The sequence below is a fragment of the Grus americana genome, chromosome 1, assembly GCF_028858705.1.
Source record: "Grus americana isolate bGruAme1 chromosome 1, bGruAme1.mat, whole genome shotgun sequence".
Lineage (NCBI taxonomy): Eukaryota > Metazoa > Chordata > Aves > Gruiformes > Gruidae > Grus > Grus americana.
The window spans coordinates 76,733,141-76,754,441 of NC_072852.1; the positions used below are offsets into that span (position 1 = coordinate 76,733,141).

At 34.9% G+C, this 21,301-nt stretch overlaps 1 protein-coding gene across 3 annotated transcripts in view; it reads left to right on the forward strand.

Annotated features, from left to right (window-relative positions):
• Positions 1–21,301, forward strand: part of BMAL2 (basic helix-loop-helix ARNT like 2) — a 38,667-nt gene that overhangs the window by 11,911 nt on the left and 5,455 nt on the right. For all 3 annotated transcript variants that reach the window (XR_008578849.1, XM_054838632.1, XM_054838646.1), the window contains exons 4-14: positions 793–831; positions 3,491–3,648; positions 5,917–5,996; positions 6,769–6,861; positions 8,820–8,937; positions 9,759–9,902; positions 11,610–11,850; positions 12,765–12,871; positions 13,447–13,597; positions 14,809–14,864; positions 15,669–15,777. Coding sequence is in view for 2 of the 3 variants with exons in the window: in XM_054838632.1 (XP_054694607.1) it covers positions 793–831; positions 3,491–3,648; positions 5,917–5,996; positions 6,769–6,861; positions 8,820–8,937; positions 9,759–9,902; positions 11,610–11,850; positions 12,765–12,871; positions 13,447–13,597; positions 14,809–14,864; positions 15,669–15,777 (1,296 nt within the window). In the remaining variant the exon portion in view is untranslated. The remainder of the gene's footprint in view (positions 1–792; positions 832–3,490; positions 3,649–5,916; positions 5,997–6,768; positions 6,862–8,819; positions 8,938–9,758; positions 9,903–11,609; positions 11,851–12,764; positions 12,872–13,446; positions 13,598–14,808; positions 14,865–15,668; positions 15,778–21,301) is intronic.

Sequence of the window (21,301 nt, forward strand, 5' to 3'; positions counted from 1 at the left end):
GGGAAGATTAAAAATATTTTTAATCAGTTTTTCTTTTAAAGAAAATCATAGCCAGTATTTACATGGGAACTGCCTCACTGCAAGTACCAAATTGCTCATACTAAATTGGCAAGATAACTATTAGGCCGTGTTCTGAAATTCTTAATAGATGGTGGTGAAGAATACAGTGATCTTAGGGAAGAGAAAAAGATCATTGTCCTTGTTTGAATCATCCTTCATATTTTCTTGCTGCCAAGTATTTATCGTGATACAGGCACCTATGATTGTCTTCCATTTACAATTTTATTACACAGACTTTCCAGTCATTGCTGTATGGTATGGGAGAATACTTAATTTTTACTTTTTCTGACCATGAGTAGTTAAAGTATATTTTAGGCCAAGTCTAGGCTAGGGTTACTTTTTTCATCATTTGACAGTAAGATTTTGGAAATAAAAACATGAATAGATGATGTCTCTTTAAAATTTTAAATAAAACAAAAAATAAAATCAAGCCTGGACTTAAGTTATTTGAATGTTCCATTAATGTTGTTTTCTCCAGGATAAAAATAGCCCTGTAATTATGAAACATCCCCATAATATATTCACATAACTGTGAATATTGGAAGTTATGCTTTGGTCTCTTTCTATTATGCATCACTTCCTAGATCATTTTTGGTTTAGGAATTTTTGTGGGTTTGCTTCTGTTAGAGCCGTAGCAAATTTGTAGCATTTTCTATATCTTGAATTCATAGGAGGAAAGACGTGTCTAGTATTAAATATGCAATGTAAAACTCTATATCTTGTTTTCTCTAGGAGTGAAGATGAAGAACATCTTAAAATAAAAGATTTCAGGTACTAATTTATAATAAAAGTACATTTTGCTAGTAAATACTCAGATTCACAATAGTAAAATATGAGTTTGTGGGTAACATTCATAAAACCATCAAATATTTAACAGTAAACTTTTCTTTTTTCCTCCTAAATCTATACTAATTTTTAGAGCTTCTTTGAGAATTTTATTTTCTACTAATTTTAATGAAAGTTGTGTTACAGAATGTCTCAAATGGTTAGCAAAAACCTGAGGTTAAAATTTTCAAGGTGAGAATTAAATGCAGTACACTGGAGTTGTGTATAAAGGGAGGAGTTGATCCTCAGTCTATGAATTTGAGAATTGTTTTTTCTAGATTTGCCTACACTTGGAGATATTTAAAATTTATCCCATGTGAAAATGGATTCAGCTAAAGCACAATGAAGAATTCTTGTTCTGGAACAAGTTTTTGTATAGGGAATTATTCAAGGTTTGCCATTGCACTTTGAATTCACATCTTACCTGAATCCAAACTGAAATTCATATAAAGCACTTGTAAGGTTTGAAATACTGTGTGACTGAATGCAGTCATGATTCATCCAAACAAATATTTTAAACTATAGGCAAGCCACATAGTAAAACTAGAGCTGTTTTATAAAGTTGTTTTAAAAATAAGTGTCTTTTATTTATCATGTGAGCAGAGATGTCAAAGCAGAAATACACAATCCACTCTGCTGTCAAAAGCATTATTTATACAGTATGCTAACTAATAATTATGAACTCTTCCTGTAATTTAAATGAAATTGAAGAAATGAAAGTGTTCCAAAATATATTTACGGAGTTTTTGTTTAACTCCAAAATTTATTTTTCTTTACTGAGTATCCCAGATTGCTATACAAGATTCTGTTTTATTCGTTGCTGTAATAACTTTCATGTTGTATTGTTAATTTTTTCCTTAAGCTTTGGTTCGTTAGTTGGAGAAAAAAACAATTAGAAGATTTTTTTTTTTTTAAGGTTTGCTGAAACAATTATCTCTCTCCAGTGTTTCTTTTCTCAAGCTTATTAGGAACTTGCTTTTTTCCCTTCCCCTTTGTAACTGGGGAATATAACAGAAGAGTTTTTGAATCATCCAGTCATCACTTGAATTTCTGCATCCACATGTTCAGGTTTCTATAACTACTTATTGACTATTAGAGATTATTCTCATTCCCCAAATGTTTGTATCTGTCTTCCTGAGGCTCACAGTTTGAGAAGCATACACAATATATTACTTGACTGTTCCTACCTGACACAAAGGAAAAGTTGGGTGAACTTGTAGAGCTGAGAATAACTGGTAAAATTAAATTTAAAAAAAGGCTTTAGAGAGAGAAAAGCTAATTGTTTGGATGAATGACACAATTATTTGTATGAAGAAGGGATTTATTTTGGGGAAAAATAATAAAAATAATAGAAGACTAGGTCTTTAAAATTGTACTTTGTTCTTTCTCAACAGGCCAGGTGTAGTTAACTTTATTACCTTTAATACCTTCTGTTACAGTATGCCTAAGAGGAAGAGTTTGGGAGATCAGTTAACCAAAACTTGTCCCTCAGTTTGGTTAACTACCACTGTCTGGTCTCAAGCAGAAAGGAAAATAATCTTTGTTTTAATTGAGTGCCTAGCTTGTCTTCTGTGTAAGGAGGGAATAGAATGCATTAAACTTTTCTTGATCTGCTAGAGGATGTTAGAGGGGAGGAGATCAGCAGGAAAAACTAACATACTCCACTAGAAAGAATTAAAGAAAAGGTGACCTGAGATATAAATACATTTGTGATGTGCACTGTCATGTGCCTTAAATGGGATTTTCTGATGAAAACTGTCTAAGAAGGAAGCTCTCTTTCTGTGGTTGAGTTCTTGGACAGAGGCTTACCAAGAGATGAAACCTGAGACACAAGGTATGCACAGAGGCTGAAATCCTTTCTACCACCTTATCAGGCAAATGAAGGGGAAAGGTCTCTGAAGTGCCTCTGGTGAAATTACATGAGGCATAGCTTTTTCTTTCAGTTTCTGCTACATCTCCTATAAGCACATATAAATGTGTTGTCTGTTGCATCTGCTGTGCTATGAATAAATGCTTGTGTTTGTGTCCAGTCTTAGTAATTTTTAAGGTAATGAGATAACAAGATGTTGCTCATCTCAGATTGTTGTGAGTTTGCATAAAACACAGTTCAGAGATTCTTTAGCAAGTGCTGAGAACACCCTTTTTAAAAAAAAAAAAAAAAGGAGGAAGGGGAAAAAAGATAGCAGAATGAATACCCCGTCTTAGTTACACAGGCCAGGTAGATAGGGCCAGGGAGCAGAAACGTCTTCCTGTGATTACTAATGACATCAAAATTTCTCGGGTATACAATAAGGTGTCAAGGTATTCACTTGGATGTCAAGGGTCTCAAGAAGAATTTAACTTTTATAAGTCTTCATAGCCTCTTGTTCCTGCCACATATAACCAAGTTGTTGCTTGAGGTATATTTTTCACATCATTATTGTGACCATTTCTGCTTTGTTCAAGTGAATCTAATTCAATTGTCAAATACAAGTAGTGTATAAAAAAACCTGTTTCAGTGCAATAGTACTTCTTGTGATATGTACCACTTCCAAAATGGAATTGATGAATAGTATGGAGGAAATCATGTGTTCCACATCCTTCTTAAAATAATTTTTCTTCTTAGAGAGGCTCACAGTCAAACAGAGAAACGAAGAAGAGATAAAATGAATAATTTGATAGAGGAATTGTCAGCAATGATACCTCAGTGCAATCCCATGCCACGAAAGCTAGACAAGCTTACAGTGTTACGGATGGCTGTGCAACACTTAAAATCTTTAAAAGGTGGGTTTTAGGAAACTAATCCTGAAAGTCCTTGTTCTATCAGGAGTTCTACTGTGTATCATCTTTGATGTTAAATAAATCAAAGGTCATTTGTTTCACATTTCCTTGCTGAATTCAGTTCCAAGTCTGTTCTTCATTTAAATTTACATATTTGTAGCTTCCAGAACTTCATTTCTTCTTTTTGCTTAGTATAGCGGGGAAAAAAGCCACCCTTCAGTGTCTGATATTTCCTGTTTGCTAAGGGTATGCCTTGCAATCGAGTCACTCCTTGATTCTTTTTAAAAATTACAATGATAAATTCATAATTTTCCAACCCCAAAATTAAATGTGGGTTCTATGATCTCTCCACTTTCCATCATACTTTCTGCACCAGTAATACCTGTGGTGCTGTACTGATGCCAACAGCTGTACTGCTAATAGAGAAGCCAATGGTCTTCATACTCCTGTTTGTTATTCCCACAGTTGTGATTCCATCAACCCTTTGTCTCCTTATTGGCATTTCATGTTTATCTGTTGACTTCAAAATTTACAACATCATGGAAAAAGACCATTTGAAAAAAAAAACCAAACCAACCAAAAAGTCCCCAAAACCCCTAAATTTTGGGAAGGCTTTAATTTGAAGACCAAGTCATTTATAAAATACCAAATACTTCTGATGAGTTGTTTGTCCACTGCGAGATTAGGGGGAAGAAGTCTCCTCAACAATGGGAAATTATGCTAATGCTTACCTAAAGAAACTGATGCAAGTAGTTGCACTGGTAGGGAGCACAGAGAACTCACTCTGTTAAGAATGGTTAAGTCTTTTATACTGTAACTTCATAAAACCAAAACCAGTTGCTTAAAACGAAAGAAAAAATCATGTTTGGACATGATCATCTTTCAAACTTATCTTTTTGCCTGCAAGAACAGTAATCAAAAGGAATGTTGCAAGACCAAATATACTTTAACAGAATGGTTGATGACTTTGATTACAATGAAGTCTTAAATACCATGAAATGTTAGAGTACCAAGAGAAAGAGTTAGCAACAATTTAAATCCTTAGTCAGCTAGCAAAGGTAAAGTAATCATGGATCTCAGTGAATGGTTTAGTGTTGGGATCAAACCAGGATATATTCTTTCCTCCTCTTTTGCTATTGCTAGGTTTTGGGATTTTTTTTTTTTTCCCTCCCCTAAAAAATTATATCCAAATACAAGTTGCATATCACATGGTCTATCAGCAGCACACATTTCAGGGTTTTTTTGGCAGTACTGTTTCAGAATAATTGGTCAGCTGTAAGCAAGGATCAAAGACTATCTGCATTGCAAAAAAAATTGGTTATGAATAAACATATCTAATAAGAACCCCATTAGTCTTAAGTCAAAGAAGTGCAGAAAGTGAATTATGCTACTAACTTGACAGTAATAGAATAATTTAGGTTGGAAGGGTTTTCCATTGGCTCAACCAGGCTGAGAATTTTGCATAAAGAAATAATGTGACAAATTAGCAGTACAGTAATTACTCTTGCAGTTTAAACAAGTATCTACAAGTTATCTTCAGCTTAAATACTTGTATTTTAACAATATGATGTGACAACTGGACTCCATCTGGCACAGTTATTTTATATATCTTCAAAACAACTGCTTTGAGAAAATACAAGATACTGTGTGGAATTATAGTAAATGTTGAAATTTGCTGGAAAGCTCAACTGCTATTTACCTCAGAAATACCTAGAAAAAGTTGTGGAAATGCTTGTAATGGCTAAAAATTATTTTAGAGTACTTGCCACGGGTGCTAGAATAGTAAATGTAGTGAGTCTGTCTCACTACGTTTAGTGAGACATTCAATTTAACTACAATAGAGTCATTTTTTGATTGTTAGATACATAGTACTAATGAAGCATTAGTCATGTCAAAGACAATTGATAACATTGGAATTATTCAGATTCAGCAAATGTTAAGAATTCTGAAATAGGTCTGCGAAATGTTTCTAGAAAACTCAGTTCTCATAATACCATTTCTCTAGCAGTACATTAAAGATATCTGAACAGAAGTTTCCTTTGTTCTATGTTAAGTAAAGGGCAAGAAAAAACTGATTGCGTGCCTGTATTCATTACCAGCGTATGTTTATGAGGTTTTTTAATATTTTTAGAGTTCTTAAATATTTTTTTTTATTCAGCTGTTGTGGTTGCAAAGAAAACTTGTAAAATACAAACCAAGTTATACCTCTGTTAAAAGTAAAATTTAAAATGTAACTTTTGACATTATGTCTACAAATAATCTATTTTCCAGGTTCTACTAGCTCCTATACAGAAGTCAGGTATAAACCTTCATTTTTAAAGGATGATGAGCTCCGACAGTTAATCCTTAGGGTAAGTGGAAGGAAACTCTCAGTTAAATGATGTCCTTATTAAAGCTTGCCATTAACTTGAGTTTTTAGTTGGAGAGTGCTTTTTTTTCCCCTCATCTTTTTCTTCAAGCAAGCACCTTGATGTACTTGATGAGTTCTGGTTTATAACTCTGTACACTATACAGGCTGTTCCTTTATGAAAGGGTACAGAAGATGATTTGTGAGCATGGCAGACAGCAGCCCTTGAAGGGATGATCTGCATACAATCTGCGTATTTAATACATAATTTTTTTTATGTTGATATTGAAGTCTGCATGGAAGTATAGAGAATGCTTTTAATTATGCATAAATATACTTGCAGTTTTTTATTATCCTTTATTTAAATTTTTAAAGATGTACTTTGAAAAAGATGCAGAAATAATACCTGAAAGAAAATCTTTCTTCTTGTTTTTGCACTTTGTCATGTACCCACGCCCCTTTACTCTTTCTCATTTGCAACTGTTTTCTTTTGCCTTTGCTCTAAAACCAGACTTTGTCAAGATCTGTTAAGATGACTCCCAAGTTATGCTGTTTTGCAGCTGGCTGCCTCTTTGCCCAAATGTGTGTTTAAGAAACCTTAGCTGTCTGTAGTTGAAGGTCTGATTTGGTCCTTGCCATGTTAATTGGTTTTTGGTGTGATTTATCACTTATTTAATTAAAAAAATCAGGTTTATAGGTGTGCTTCCTTGTAGTCATCAATATTCATTGTATATTTTAATTGTATGTTTTTAAAGACAATATCTTTATATTTTCAGGCTGCAGATGGATTCCTATTTGTGGTTGGATGCAACAGAGGAAAAATTCTGTTTGTCTCAGAATCAGTTTGCAAAATACTTAATTATGATCAGGTGGTTATAATCAAGTTTCTTGGTTTGTTTTTACATTGTGTTTTCTTAGAAATTTTTAAACTTTTACATTTTATTGTATATTACTAAAAAAACAGTCCTTGTGTATCATTTCTTGGAATTTCTTTGATTTAACCTCCTTCAGTGTAAGGCTGAACATCCTGGAACAAAATATTTGCAAGTACGGTCAGTGTTCCTGACCTGAGTAACAGCACCAGATTTCAGTTGATCATCCTTAAGAAAACTGCTAGTCTGAGAGGAAGAGATAATTTGAAGATATCCTAATTTCTATCTCCAAGAGATTTTCTTTTAAATGGTGAAGTGATTTTTGGGGGTGTTTTTTAGGCCAAGGAAAAATAGCTCAGCAGTGGAAGTTAATTTAAGCTTTCCTTGATAATGTCTTTATGCTCAGATACACTACATATCACCTCATCCATAATAATTATACTCTTAACTTGAAGGAAACTGAGATAGTGTGAGTTAGCTTAGCCTGTAGAATTAAAAGAAATGGGAAAAATGTAAGTACCTTCCATTAGTTGACATTTAACATCATGGACAAATTACGACAAATAATCAAGGCATGATAACTTGTTCATGTATCTATGACTTCTGTTCCAAAAACAGAGGCTAAACCAGTTAGTGCTTCCATCTGTCTACTTCTATAACTTTGAAACCATTTGTGCTGCATTCATTTTCTTCATAAGCGGAAGGGTAACCAATCTGGACTCTGTTTTATAGAATTATTTTTTTTATTTTATTTTTTTAAAAACCCAAACTATATCTTTTTAAATTAAAGTGAAATGAGTCATCTTATGGGAACAAGCATAAATGGGATTTTTTTAAAAGAACAACAAAAAAACCTTCTACACTCAGGGACTAAAAAGTACCTTTTGGAGTCTCTCACATCAGACATACCTAATCCCAGACCCATAAGATCTTTGCTATTGCAGCCAAAGAGGTTCAGAGAACATGACTGACAACCCATGAATTTATTCACTTACTGGGGAATCATTTTAGGTCATGAATCCCATCCTGCAGCCTAATCTGTTACACCTACATATTTTGACAATGCTGCTGTTAACCTTTCTCAGTGGCACTCAGTTAATCCTGCTTTCTTAGAAGCTTTTCATTAAACCCATTTCTGACTCTGGCTTATTGAAAAAGAGTTCCCCTTCATGTATACAGTGATTATATAGCAAGTGGCTTGGGTCCAAAATGAGTTGCAATTTGAATTGCTTGTCAACCCATTGATTTGACCTGGTGAAGGTAAGCAATCAAAAAAAAAACCCCCAAAAAACAAAGTAGCCCACTTCTGTGAGAATTCCTTCCTGTTTCAAAAGCAAGTAGTACTGCCTGCAGTAGTGCAGCAGACCAGTTACATTGGATCAACAGAGTCAGCAGGTTGAATGGATCCCAGCTAGAGAGATTCCTGTAAATATCCCCTACTAAGGAGTGCTGAAGTGAGCTGACCCCTGCTTCCAGGCAGCTCTTGGCTCAGTGGTGCCATTTTGTCTAACCAAATTACAGCTCAGTCATTAGGTGGCATGAATCTTTCTTCCTATTTCCCTACCTTCCCCCGTGATAATCTGTGAGTGGAGTTATTTTGTGTGTAAACTTCTTTGGCTAGGATCAGAAATCACGTAACGTACATAAATAAAACATTTGGTTTTACAGAACTGTGTTTTAATATCCAACTAAATCTGCTATTTTTGCAAATGAGAAGAACAAATTATGTTTTTACTCCCCTGTTTTTATAAAAATAATATTAAACAATGGCAAATTAAATGTGGATCAAAGTATTGATGTTTAGAGTAACTGTGGTTTTGGTTTTTTAATGGTGTAGAAAGTTGTTTTTCTGAGATAAATAATATGTATGGGTCCTGTTCTAAAACAATGTGATTCTTACATCTTTTGGGTTTTGTTGTGTTTTGTTTTGGTTTTGTTTTTTTTTTTTTAAATAGGCCAGTTTAATTGGACAAAGTTTGTTTGATTACTTGCATCCAAAAGATGTTGCAAAAGTTAAGGAACAACTTTCTTCTTCGGATATCTCTCCTAGGGAGAAGCTTGTGGATGGGAAAAGTAAGTCATATTTGAATGTGCTTGGATATTTTAAAGAGATGTTACTGAATTTAGTTATTGTGCAGGGCATATTCATATGTTCGTATGTGCATGGATGTACAAACTGGAGGTATAATTTCTGTGAACCAAACATATTTCAATGCTTATCTGCAGCTTAGAGTGCACTTACAGTTTAAAAGCTAGCCCAGAAAAGAATTTATTTTAGATAATAAGAATGACTGAAATTTGCATTGTTAAACATTTATCAAGATGTGGTCTGACATTCTTCCTACCAGACATACTACTTTTTTTTCTTGTATTTGATAGGTCTTGTCAATACAAAAGACCTGATGTAGTCGAACATGGGATAAAATACTTCAATATCAAGAATCACTGTCTTCTCTGAAAATGCTAAGTGTCAATCCTAATTTAACCAAATCTTATTTTGTTTACAGTTATTTCTAATACGGAAAACATTATGTACTGTGCAGCTAATAGCTATTCTATAGCTGGCTTTTATAAGCATCTTTGCAGTTCTTCCATGTACCAAATAGAAGTTGAAAGTTTATAAAGCATATTTATTAAAATAACATTCAAAATATCAAGAAGGGTTTAAAAATAATTTGGTAGTTCTTTTTAATTTTGGAATCTGTGTGATAGCTGTGTTTTCTTTACCCTATTAAAGTTATTAGACTTTTTTCATTTTTAATTGTAAGGACAAAATTTAGGCAACTAAAGAGTAAGGAGAATGTACTGGAAGCTAAAATGAAGAAAAGGCCTTGTATTCTGAAGTTTTATTGTTGTATTTTGGTTTTTTAACTACTCTACTAAATTTTTGTAAGCTGGCTTGCAAGTACACACAGATTTTCAAGCTGGACCAGCCCGACTGAATTCTGGTGCTCGACGTTCCTTCTTCTGTCGGATAAAATGTAGTAGGACCACAGTCAAAGAAGAAAAGGAGTGCTTGCCCAACCCAAAGAAGAAAGGTATTAAAACAGTGTTGAAGTGGGGCCTTTCTGTCTTGAAACTTGGTATATTTAAGTTCCAAATCAGTATTGTGACCCTTGTGGTTATCACTGACTTCACAAAGTAGCTGTAGAGAAGTGTAAATATGTACTGGAGACACGTTTTGAAAAACAGTCTTACTGTACTCTTTCTCCTCCCTGTTCCCTCCTGGAAAAGAGAGAGGGAGGAACCTGAGTTAGAGTGGCTGTTTATGAGCGCATCATCTATTGTAGTCAAATTTTAGAAGTCTCAGGGAAATTTTTGAAAGCACTGGAGTGGTTCAGAAGAATGAAACTAAATAATATATGTCTTGAAGGTAACTGTGAATAAGGCCTGCAAATCTACTGTTTGGAAGGAAAAAAAGCAAGTAAACCAACTTTTTTTTTCTGATTTACTTTTTGTGTTGTGTGTACTTAAAAAGTATGAATTTTCCTTTTTTTGCTTTTAATAGTAAAATTAATTTATCAGTGTAATTACATTAATTTTTCCAATAATTTTAATTCAGTTCATATTTTGGTATGCCTGTACAGCAGTATACTCTTTTCAAGTTTTCAGTAAATGGATCTTTTTTAAATGTAACTTGCAGTTTTTATTTATACCTTAGTATTGATTTTTGCAAACGTGCTGAAATTGTTTGGCCCTGAAAAAAATCCTCCCGCTTTTGTTTTTCAATGTAACTTGTTATTGTTGAGATATACCATACAATAGTAAATTTTAAAATAGATCTGTCATTGAAAATGAATAGAATTCAGTCTCCCTTCATGTGCCAACTAACTTGGTGAGATAAAAATGTAACTTGTATCAATGTTTCTTGGGAAAGCAGTATTGAGGGAAGACACCTTGACAATCTAAGAAACTGTGACAAAGTCACAGTAGGATAACTCAGTTTTTTATTTTACAGAGTTGTTATATGTTTTCTGTAGTTGTCAGGGTTAATGCAGTCAAATCTATGGAAAGCATAATTTGTTCAGAATACAGATATTGAAATACTTTTTTTGAAAGATATTTTTTGCAATTTTTTGAAAGATAGTTACTTTAGGACACATTTGCATCTCTATACCTTGATGCATATGAGGGTTTTTGCATGTTATATAGGCAGCAAAGATTCTTATCAGCCATAGGAATAAATGACAGTGTATGCTGTAATTTAAGACTTCTGAAATACTTGTGTTCCCACAAAATTGAGGAATTCAGAAGCCTAAGATAAAGAAAATAAGCTAGGTTGTTTTGAGTTGTTCTCGCAACTGATTCTTTTAGCAATTGCAGTAAGCATATGTTAAGATCATTGTGTTCACCAAAGGTAAATTGATTTCGGACCTACAAAGTGCCTCTCTAGTTTATTTTAATTTACAATCCATATGAAACTGTATAAAGAGAAAGTGATCTGTGGGTTACCAGACTATTGGTTTACTTTTTTTTCCTGTGAGACTGTGTTTGAACTGCCAACACCAATAACTTGTCTTCCTAAATCTCACATAGGGTTAGAAGTGCTCTCTCCAGGTAAGCCAAAATGAAGTAGTACAAAATTAATTTAAAAATACTGTGTAAAATTATCTATAGCCTTGTACAGTTGTTGTAGGTAAGTATAAAATATAGTTGCTGGTCTTAGGGTGAATGGAATAAAAAAAAAGGTAATTCAGTTTACTTTTTGAACCATAACTGCTTCTTATTTCATTTCTTTTTATTAGATCACAGAAAATACTGTACCATTCACTGTACTGGGTATTTGAAGAATTGGCCTCCTAATGAGGTGGGAGTAGAAGAGGAAAATGATGTAGAAAAGGACAGTAGTAACTTTAACTGTCTTGTTGCAATTGGGAGGTTACACCCTTATGTTGTTCCACAAAAGAGTGGAGAGATAAAAGTCAAAGCAACAGAATTTGTTACACGATTTGCCATGGATGGAAAATTTGTTTATGTAGATCAGCGGTAAGCAATTTCTTCTTTAATGAAGAGAACATGAAAATTACACCACTAGTTAAAGTTTCTAATACTTTCTATCTGAACTATAATTTCTCAAGTAGGATAGAATGTCTAGGTACTGTACACAGGAAGCAGTTCATTCTGAATCTATGTGTACTTGGGCTTTGTTTTTTTTTGTCAAACATAAAACATAATGTATAAAAGTGTATTGTTCTATAGGAAAAGATGAACTAGCGAGATTAAAATATGTTACAAAATGCACTGAGGTACTTATTTATTCATAAAGAAAAATCTCAAGTTAGAGTTTCATAGCTATGCATATGACTTAAGTAATAAACACTTAACCAAAAACTATTACTTCTTAAAATCTTACTATTTGGAACACATATGTTATATCTAAATGAGCTACCAAATTATTTCATTAGAAGTGAAAGCAAAGTTCCTATTTTCTGAACTTTCTAAAGACTGAGTTACCACTTTGCATTTTGAATTTCATTATTGTCACTGGAAGCTTTTTATTGCTTTCGGGCATCTTGCCTTTCATCTAAAAGTGTCACTTAAACATATTCCTTAAAGTGGCAGAGCAAAATTCAACTACTAAATTTTTTGAATGACATGACCAGTACCCTGATTGGCTAATGGGAGCAACTGATGATCATAAATATTTTGTGTGTTCATGTGGTTTGCATGTTTAAATGCTGTTATTTTGTCTTTGAATTGTCATTCATTCCAAATGGATAATTTGCAGTGAATAATATTTCCTGTTGTTTTAGAGCTATCTTAATGCTATATCTTTTTCCCAAACATGAACACAGGCATCTATTTCTTTAGATACTAATTTTCTGCTCTACCTAATACTGAAGAAAACAAACTTTGCAATTGTGTGAATCCGCTGTAGTTCATGTTTTTTTCTCTAACAGTGCAACAGCAATTTTAGGGTATCTGCCACAAGAGCTTCTAGGAACTTCTTGTTACGAGTACTGCCATCAAGATGATCACAATCATCTAGCTGAAAAACATAAAGAAGGTACAAAATAACTAGTCCTCCCAGACTATATATAAACTTCATGTAACTGCTGTGTGAAAAAAGTACAAATCAAAAAATCAGAAGCTGAGAATTAATAAAATTAAACAATCTTAGCATTGTCCTTTTCTACATCTGCATTAAGACATGCCCACATAAACCTTGTAATAAAAGCAAGGAGAAACTTCTGTTGTCTTGTATCTTGGTGCAGTGCTTTAATCGCAAGGGAATAATGTTAATGCATGCTTGATTTCTTTATAAGAATGAGGAAGGAGTCCTGAAGAGCAAATGTGCCTCATCATGTAATTAAAGACACCGATTATGAAAGTTCACCAAGTCAGTAGTCTCTCTACTAGTGGTTTACAGAAACTTGGGCTTTAGTTTAAGATTAATAACATTGCTGAAACTGTAGTTTGATTTTAGCAGGGGTCCTGTCCTGTCAGTTGTTCTGGCATTTAATTGTATTTCTGGACATCAAAAACATTTGTGTTTTATGATGCTATAAACCAGATTATTTTTTAAAACTTTTATCTTTCTAAGTATAAATACGGTGATTACAACTTTCCTTTCTTATCTAGTGTTGCAGAATAAAGAAAAAGTATTTACGAATTCCTACAAATTTAGAGCAAAAGATGGGACTTTTGTTACTTTAAAGAGTCAGTGGTTTAGTTTCATGAATCCATGGACCAAAGAACTGGAGTACATTGTATCAAACAACACAGTGGTATTGTAAGTAATTCATTATTTGAATTCCCCTGTTATTTTTTTGTCTTAATTACAGTTAGCATTAACCGAAAGCAACCTGTTTAAGAAGCAGAACAAGGCTAGAAAATAGCAACACTGCACAAAAAGTGGTTGAGTAACCTGGAAGAACACTTTTTTGCATTTACTGTTTGTTTTTATTTCAGGCTTAAGTTGTGGATTTAACTCTGAAAACTGCTATTTCCAGTAGAAAAAAATGAAGTGAAAGAGTTTCTTATTAAAGGAATGATGTTTCAAGAAAAGTAGATATGAATAAATGGAAATATGAACTTAGTTCTACTTTTCCTTCTGAGCTTTACAAGACTGCATGTGTCACGACCTAATTTTAAGTATTACCCTACCTACCATGTGTCAGAATGTGGAGAAGCATAATTGAGAGATCATAGAAATGCAAGGCAGGATAAAAAGATAGTCTCCAAATTCGCTGCAAGGGAGGAGCCTGTGAAACAGTAAATGCGTTTGTTTAATTCTTCGTTCTTTATTTTTAATTCTTTTTCATTCTCAGTGCCTTGCAACGGAGCTATAATTTGGATTGTTTCAATGATACTGAGGATCTTTGCCAGTGACTGGGATTTTGAGAAGGGACCAAATTGTCAAGGGGGTCTTTTGCCCATTCAGTAGCTGGTTCATGTCTTAAGTCAACATCACCCACCTATTTTACCCATGTCCTTTTTCCTCAATAAGACAGAGAAGAGCAGTTAAGACAGTCTGTGCTGCCCAACAGCCAAAGGCCACTTTTGCCTGCCCCGAAGGTCTGGGCATCTGCAGCTCTCTAGAGGAGGGAAGATAGGCAGCAGCTGCTGGCAGAAGGTAGCCACTGACCTGTCCTCGTAGCTGTTGTTTCTGGTTAACTGGTCCTTCTCCTAGGAGTAAAAATGGTAGCCTTGTTCTCTTGTCATGGAACACAGACAACTATATTGGCCTTTCTTCTTTATTTGGAGAATGAGTAGCAATTAGTATTTCACCCTTCAGAAACAACAGTACAAAGCATTGAACATTGAAACATGTGAGGAATATCTCTTTTTTCTTTTTACTAGTTTGAGGATGTTAGTTTTTACTCTGAGTAAAGAATTATTGAAATCAAACATAAATATGCTGGGGTTTGCCTTTCAAAAACTTGCTGATTTTTTTTTTCTTTGGTATTTATTTATTTATTTATTTATTTATTTAAATCTCAGAGGTCATAACGAGTCAGCTGAAGAACAGGTCCCCCATGGTTCCCAGCCTGCAGAAGGCAAGTGTTGCTTCTTACAATTATCATAGGTGCATCTCCTGATCAGTCATTACAATTTAGATTTATTCAATTCAGAAATTTTTTTATTCTAGGTTGTTGTGCAAGGAAGGATTAATATTTTTTTAAGCTACTTCTGGTGACAATTTCTAGTTACTCACAGCATCCTAATTCATATAATTCACATAACTGTGATCAGAAGGGCTTATGGCATATCTTTTCCTTCTAGCAGCTTCTACTGTAGCTAGGATTTTGGTTGATAGGATATTAGGCTTCTGTCACAGACCCTCTTCATATTTTGCCTGGTTTTCTGAAGAAATGCAATTGTTCTATCTGAGTTTACCTACAGAATATAGGGTTACACTTGTATTGATATACATTTTGTTAATATTTTTCTGCTATGCATAGATTCTGATTTCTACATGCTGTTTTGTCATCTTGCTATAAGGTTTTTTTATTTTTGCTCTTGAAATTGTTCTTTTTAATAACTGATCTCAGTTTGTGAAAAATCCAAGGCTGTTTCTCATGTGTTTTGAATTTTCTGTGAGAGACCGGAGGTGGTAATGATTAAAGCCAATTTCATTACTGGCGATCAGCAATTTTCACAGATATATTATTCACTTATCTTTATATTTCAAATGAGACAACACCTTTTCCCACGAGGGGGGAAATTAAAAGACTTTAATTTCTGAAAATAAGATATATAGAACAAAAACTGCTTTAAAATTAATCCTTGAGGTGATTGTTCCTTGTTATGTAATGAAACTGCTTCAAACTTAAGGTTTTATTTTGGTTTTTTAACTGTAGATGCTGTAAAACAGTCTTTAGTAAGTGTACCTGGAATGTCCTCTGGAACAGTTCTTGGCGCTGGAAGTATAGGAACCGAAATTGCAAATGAAATACTAGAATTGCAAAGGTAATAAATGCTTAACATCATACATTAAGTTTTTAAGTAAACATAGAGAAGAGGTATACATGATTATGTGGGGTTTGTTCAAGTTTCGTTTTTATTGTGTTACATGTATAAAATATTTTTAGTTTCAGCAGTGGCATTGAGATCCCAATTATAACCTAATGTCAGTCTCATGCATGGCAGAACACGTCACTGGTGTTGATAAATAGTTTTATTCTGGGCATGCAATTTCCTTTGTTTATTAATGCATTATTATTTACCTATGACTTCAAAAGTGTCACTGTGATGCAGCTCCTTAACGTAATATTGAAATAGGTAGATAAACCATTCAGGAATGGAAAATCAGTTGTCTGTGAGTAGTGTTTATATTTTTCTGATAGTGTCACTCTGCTGGGAAAACTTTCTTTGAAACAGTCCCCAGTGGCGCACTTTCATAGCCCATCTTGTCCCTTTCCTGATTATCCTGAACATAGACTAAAGTGATAGCACAATTCCTTCCCAGTACCCAGCCATAGATTAAAAAAACCCCTCACTGTGTCATTCCAAATGGGAATCCATACAAGATTCAAATGGTTAATTAAAGATTGACTGTTTTAAAACTAGTTTTAGCAGGTACACAGTGTAGCCAAGGAATCTGAAAGAAAGAAACAAAATTTTAATGTGAAGATATCCTTACCTATTTTTTGTGTTGTGCACCCACAGTGGTGCCTGATTTGCTTATAGAGGGAGAGGTTCTTTGGCAGTTCACACTGTATTAGCATGTGTTGTCTAAGAACATTTTTATAAAGTCTCTGAGCCAGCTAATTCCAGGACTTTGGGATGCACATGTAAAGAAAAAGTCTGTTTTCAGTCACAACTCTTTCAGGAATTAAGGCTTCATCAGAAGGTCCAAACACTTTTGTTAAAGTCAAATTTAGGATAATGGTACTGTCATCTCATCAGCACAGGACAAGTTATCTGTTAGTTTTGATAATGAAGCCATGCCTCAGACTTTAGATCTTATACTTCTGGTTCCAGGTAAAGGAATGCCAAAATTTTTTTATGTCTGCAGAGCAGTGTGTTCCAAGGTCCCATGTAGTTCATTCCACTGGCACTTTTGCAACTGGACCTGAAAGAGTATTAATGTTAAATCTTCCAGGAAGAAGTACTCCAATTTTGGCAACAGAGGTAGAGGTATAAGGAATAGTTTCATATCATAGAATATACTGAATTGGAAGGGACTCAGGATCATCAAGTCCAACTGGCTCTACATTTGGCAACCTAAAAGTTAAACCATATATCTAAGAGTGTTGTCCAAACATTTCTTGAATACCGGCAGGCTTGAGGTTATGACCACTTCCCTGGGGAGCTTGTTCCAGTGCTTGACCATCCTCTCAGTGAAGACCTTTTTCCTAATATCTTCCCCTGATACAGTTTTAAACAGTTACCCACGTCCTATAACTGGACACCAGAGAGAAGACATCAGCACTTCCTTCTCTGTTGTCGTTCATAAGGAAGTTGTAGACTGCAATGATGTCACCTGTCATTCTCCTCTAAGCTGAAGAAACCTGGTATATTCAGCTGTTCCTCATAAGTTATGGCCTTCTAGTCCTTTCACCATTTTTCTTGCCCTCATTTGGACAAATTCTTGTATTTTTATATCTATCTTACATTGTGGAGCTCAAAACTGCACACAGGACTCGAGGTGAGGCCACACCAATGCTGTGTCTAGTGTAGGACAACCGCCTCTTTTCACGAGATAGCTATACTGTGCTTAATGCACCCCAGGATACCGTTGTTCCTCTTGGCCACCAGGGCACATTGTTAACTTACATTGAGCTTAACATCAACCAAACCCACTCCGATCTCTTTTTGCAGGGCTGGACTCCAGCCTTTTGTCCTTCAATCTATACGTACATTGATGTGCCATACCATAGTCAGCTTCTGCTGTTTCAATAGTAGTCTGACTCATCACCTTGTCTGTGAGGATGTTATGCAAAATGATGTGAAAAGCTTTACTAAAGTCAAGGTAAATAACATCCAATGCTATCTCCTTATCCACTGAGCTAGCCACCTCCTTGCAGAAGACTGTCAGGTTGGTTAAGTGTGATTTCCCCTTTGTAAACCCATGCTGAAGTCTAGGATTACTTCTGAGAAGAGATATTATCTCTTCACAATGTGGTTGTCTTCTCAGCTGTCTCTTCATCAGAAGGCAGTATTTAATTTTCTGAAACAGTAAAAACCATGGTCAGAACCAGAGAGTGTGATGAGTGACAGTGGTAGATGTTTCTTACTCTGTTTCCAGTGTTTTGGAATCGCCAACAATGAAGTCACATCCCTTTACTAGAATAGTCAAATTGCACAGGGAATCATTTATTTTCAATGAAAGATAACAAAAGAATAAACATTTTAGTTGTGATGGGATGAAAAGATTGCTACTTAAAAAATCAATGTTAAAATCCATCCCACAGCATGTTGGCAGGTTGCTGGGATTATCCAGCAAGGAGGAGGAAAAGCACAAGCAACAAAAAAAGGATTGATATCCTCAACAATGAAGATGGGATGTTACATTTTGGTAATACCATTGTTAATGTCATCTCATCAGTACCACCTGTAGAGGGAAGGAGAGTCACTTTTTATTCTGTCTTTCTGAGGACTGAAGTAAGTTGCCAAAAGTTCTCATCTTTGATGGTTAATATCCAGGCATGACCCAAGAGCTTCATTTGACTCTTTAGACGATTCAGTCAGCGTAATGTGATATTCTTGATTGAGATCACCTGACCTTTGCTGAAAATGGTCATCCATGTGAGCATACATGTCATCAGCTTAAGGAAACAAGTTTATTAAGTAGATGAATAATAAATTTGCCGGATGATGAAAGAATGAATGCATTCCTGGGAAAGTTTTCTTCAAAGCTATCCCTTGAAAGTTCTGGTATTTGCGTTTCTAAGAACCGCAAGCAATGCTCTTTCTCTTCATATTGCCACAGACGCAAGAGTTTCAGGAACAGTATCTTCCTAAGCAACAGCAGGAAATTTGCAAGCATTGTATGAAGATCAAACTAAACCATTACTCCTCTTCTGTGACAGTTCAGCAGGTCGCAAGAGAGCAAAGTTTTTTAATCTTAGGAAACAGAAGAATCCATTACAATAGACAGAATTGTGGAATTTGGAGAAGAAATTGTGGTACTAAATTAATCTCCCCAATTTAAGGGATTTTTTTTTTTTTGTAAGAGTGGGATTATTTTCTTTTAGTCTGTTTAAATGGAATTCAGCTGTACAGTTGAGGCAGGTATGACAGAGGCCTCTTTCAGGATATTTCAGAGTAATATTATTTCCTGATCCTAAAAGAATGGATTTTTCTAGCCCTTTACAAACCTTACAGAAATTGAGCTTATTTATCAAAGGGTTCAGTTTCCATAGTATTAACACCAGCATAATTTTCTTTCTGTCTCTCTGCCTATCATAAACTTGAAGCTCATGATGCATACCTCCTTATCTATAAGAGATTCATTTTGTAGATGTCTTGATTTCATCATATGAATAAAGAATGGCTTTGCTTTATGGAGCAGCAGTTTAAGGCAGCAGGATGTTTACCCCAGTTTGTTTGACTTACCAAAACATCTTTTCAGGAAGATCACAGTGATAGTTCAGATTTGCTTCTAATTTAAAAAGGCTACTAGGAGAAATAAAAACCTGCAAGTTCTGGATTCGAAGAACTACTTTCAAGGACAAATATTTGTGAAAGTGCTGGCAGTGATGAGGACACGCCTCAAGAAGCTACATCAGGTAGTCTTGTTCTTCAAGTCATTGATTGAACTTAGTGGTTTTCCTGGTTATCTTCACATCTTGAACACTGGTTAGTAAATGAAACAATGTTATGTTGCTTTCTTTGGGAACAGTCATCTTATTTCTCATCTAATAGAATGAATGTCACAAGATTTTGAAAGGAAAAATGTTTTGCTTGCCAGCTTCATCAGCCACAGTGATCTGAGCCATTTTACTCTTGTGCAGGTGTGTTTGTTTCAGTGATCTTAGTTGTCCATGGACGCTGGAAATCGAGAAATAAACTTGTGCTGAAACTAATATCCCAAGAAGTTGCTATGCAGGTGAAAGAAAACTTAGTTAAGAGCAAAGTCATGCAGAATAAGGTAAATGCTGTGCCCAGAAGAAGGGCAGGCCTGTAAAGAAGCCAGCTATGGAGGGGAACAGTTGTACTGTGTAACTGGGATCTCTGGCATCATATTCATCCTACAGTCCTGTATCTTGAGGGAAAATAAACTAGTTTTTATCTGTATAAGAGGAAGAGGTGTTCACAAATACAAATGACCATTGAAGGCCTCATCAGTAACAACTGAATGTTTCTGGAGATGTTTGGATGTAGTTGCCTGCACCCAGATGTAGTTCACTTTTCCAGAATCGTTACTGAGAACAACACTGTATTTCTTTCCAGCTGAAGAGTGGAACTTCATGCTATTTCTTCATTTTTCTTTTGTATGAAATCAAGTTACTATCTTGCACGCTCTGAGGCAATCAAAATTAGACAAAAGTGATCAACAGAGGCTAACACCAGCTGGCTTTCATCAAGTACCTTTGTGACTGCGAACATAATCCAATAGGATGAGTGCATTTACTACCTGAATCTGCTCTCTGCATTTTTTTAATGTCAGTAAAGACACAGATGGTTCTCAAGCTGTGCATCAGGCATCACCAAGTATTTTTTAAAATGTCAGGACTATGGCTACGCCTCTATTTGCAAGCATATCTGAATTGAATTAGCATCTGATGAATGATCATTTCAGTTACACCAATGCTATAAATCTGTTCAAACTGGAGTTTCTGTCCCAGCTTTTAGACATGGCAGTGCTTCTTATCAAATGGCGCATTGGATATCGGAATGTAGGGAACTAACAAATATTCCACACAAATAACTTATTTAAGATAGGCTGTTTATTCACCCATTTTCTCTCTTTTCTCCAATCCCTTGTTACATTTTGGATCTGAGGAAGTGACGGAAACAGAAACATCCAGAGTACCCCATTCTTCTATGGCCTGGTGCTTTGGGAGTCAGGAAGAGCAGGTGGAGATGGGAGCAAGCTGCCCAAAAGGCCCTGCTATGGCATTTTCACTGTTAGTTTCATATCTGACATGTTTGCTGAGGGAGGATGAGCAGTGTCTCAGAGAATTCTGGTAACAATCAAGCAGTCTTTAGTTCAAATTTTATGAAAATATGGAAAGACAGGTGTAACCAAATAATAGTAGAGGGAGCATTAGAAGGAAGCATTGTTTTCTCTTCACCATTTAGCAGAACTTCCTTATGTTGTCTATATTTCTTGTGTATTTGAAATGTACCTATTTGTCCCAGTGTGCATAATTCTGAAATCTGTTACTCTTTGGTCTGTCAGTGCTGGTGATTGAACAGAAAAATAAGTGTCCTCAAGTAATTATGACCCATGACCTTTATTGACCTCCTCTGCTTTTTGTGTTATCAAAACTTGGAGCAGGAGAATTTAGAATCTTCAGGAGAATTTAAGACAACATTGTCTCAG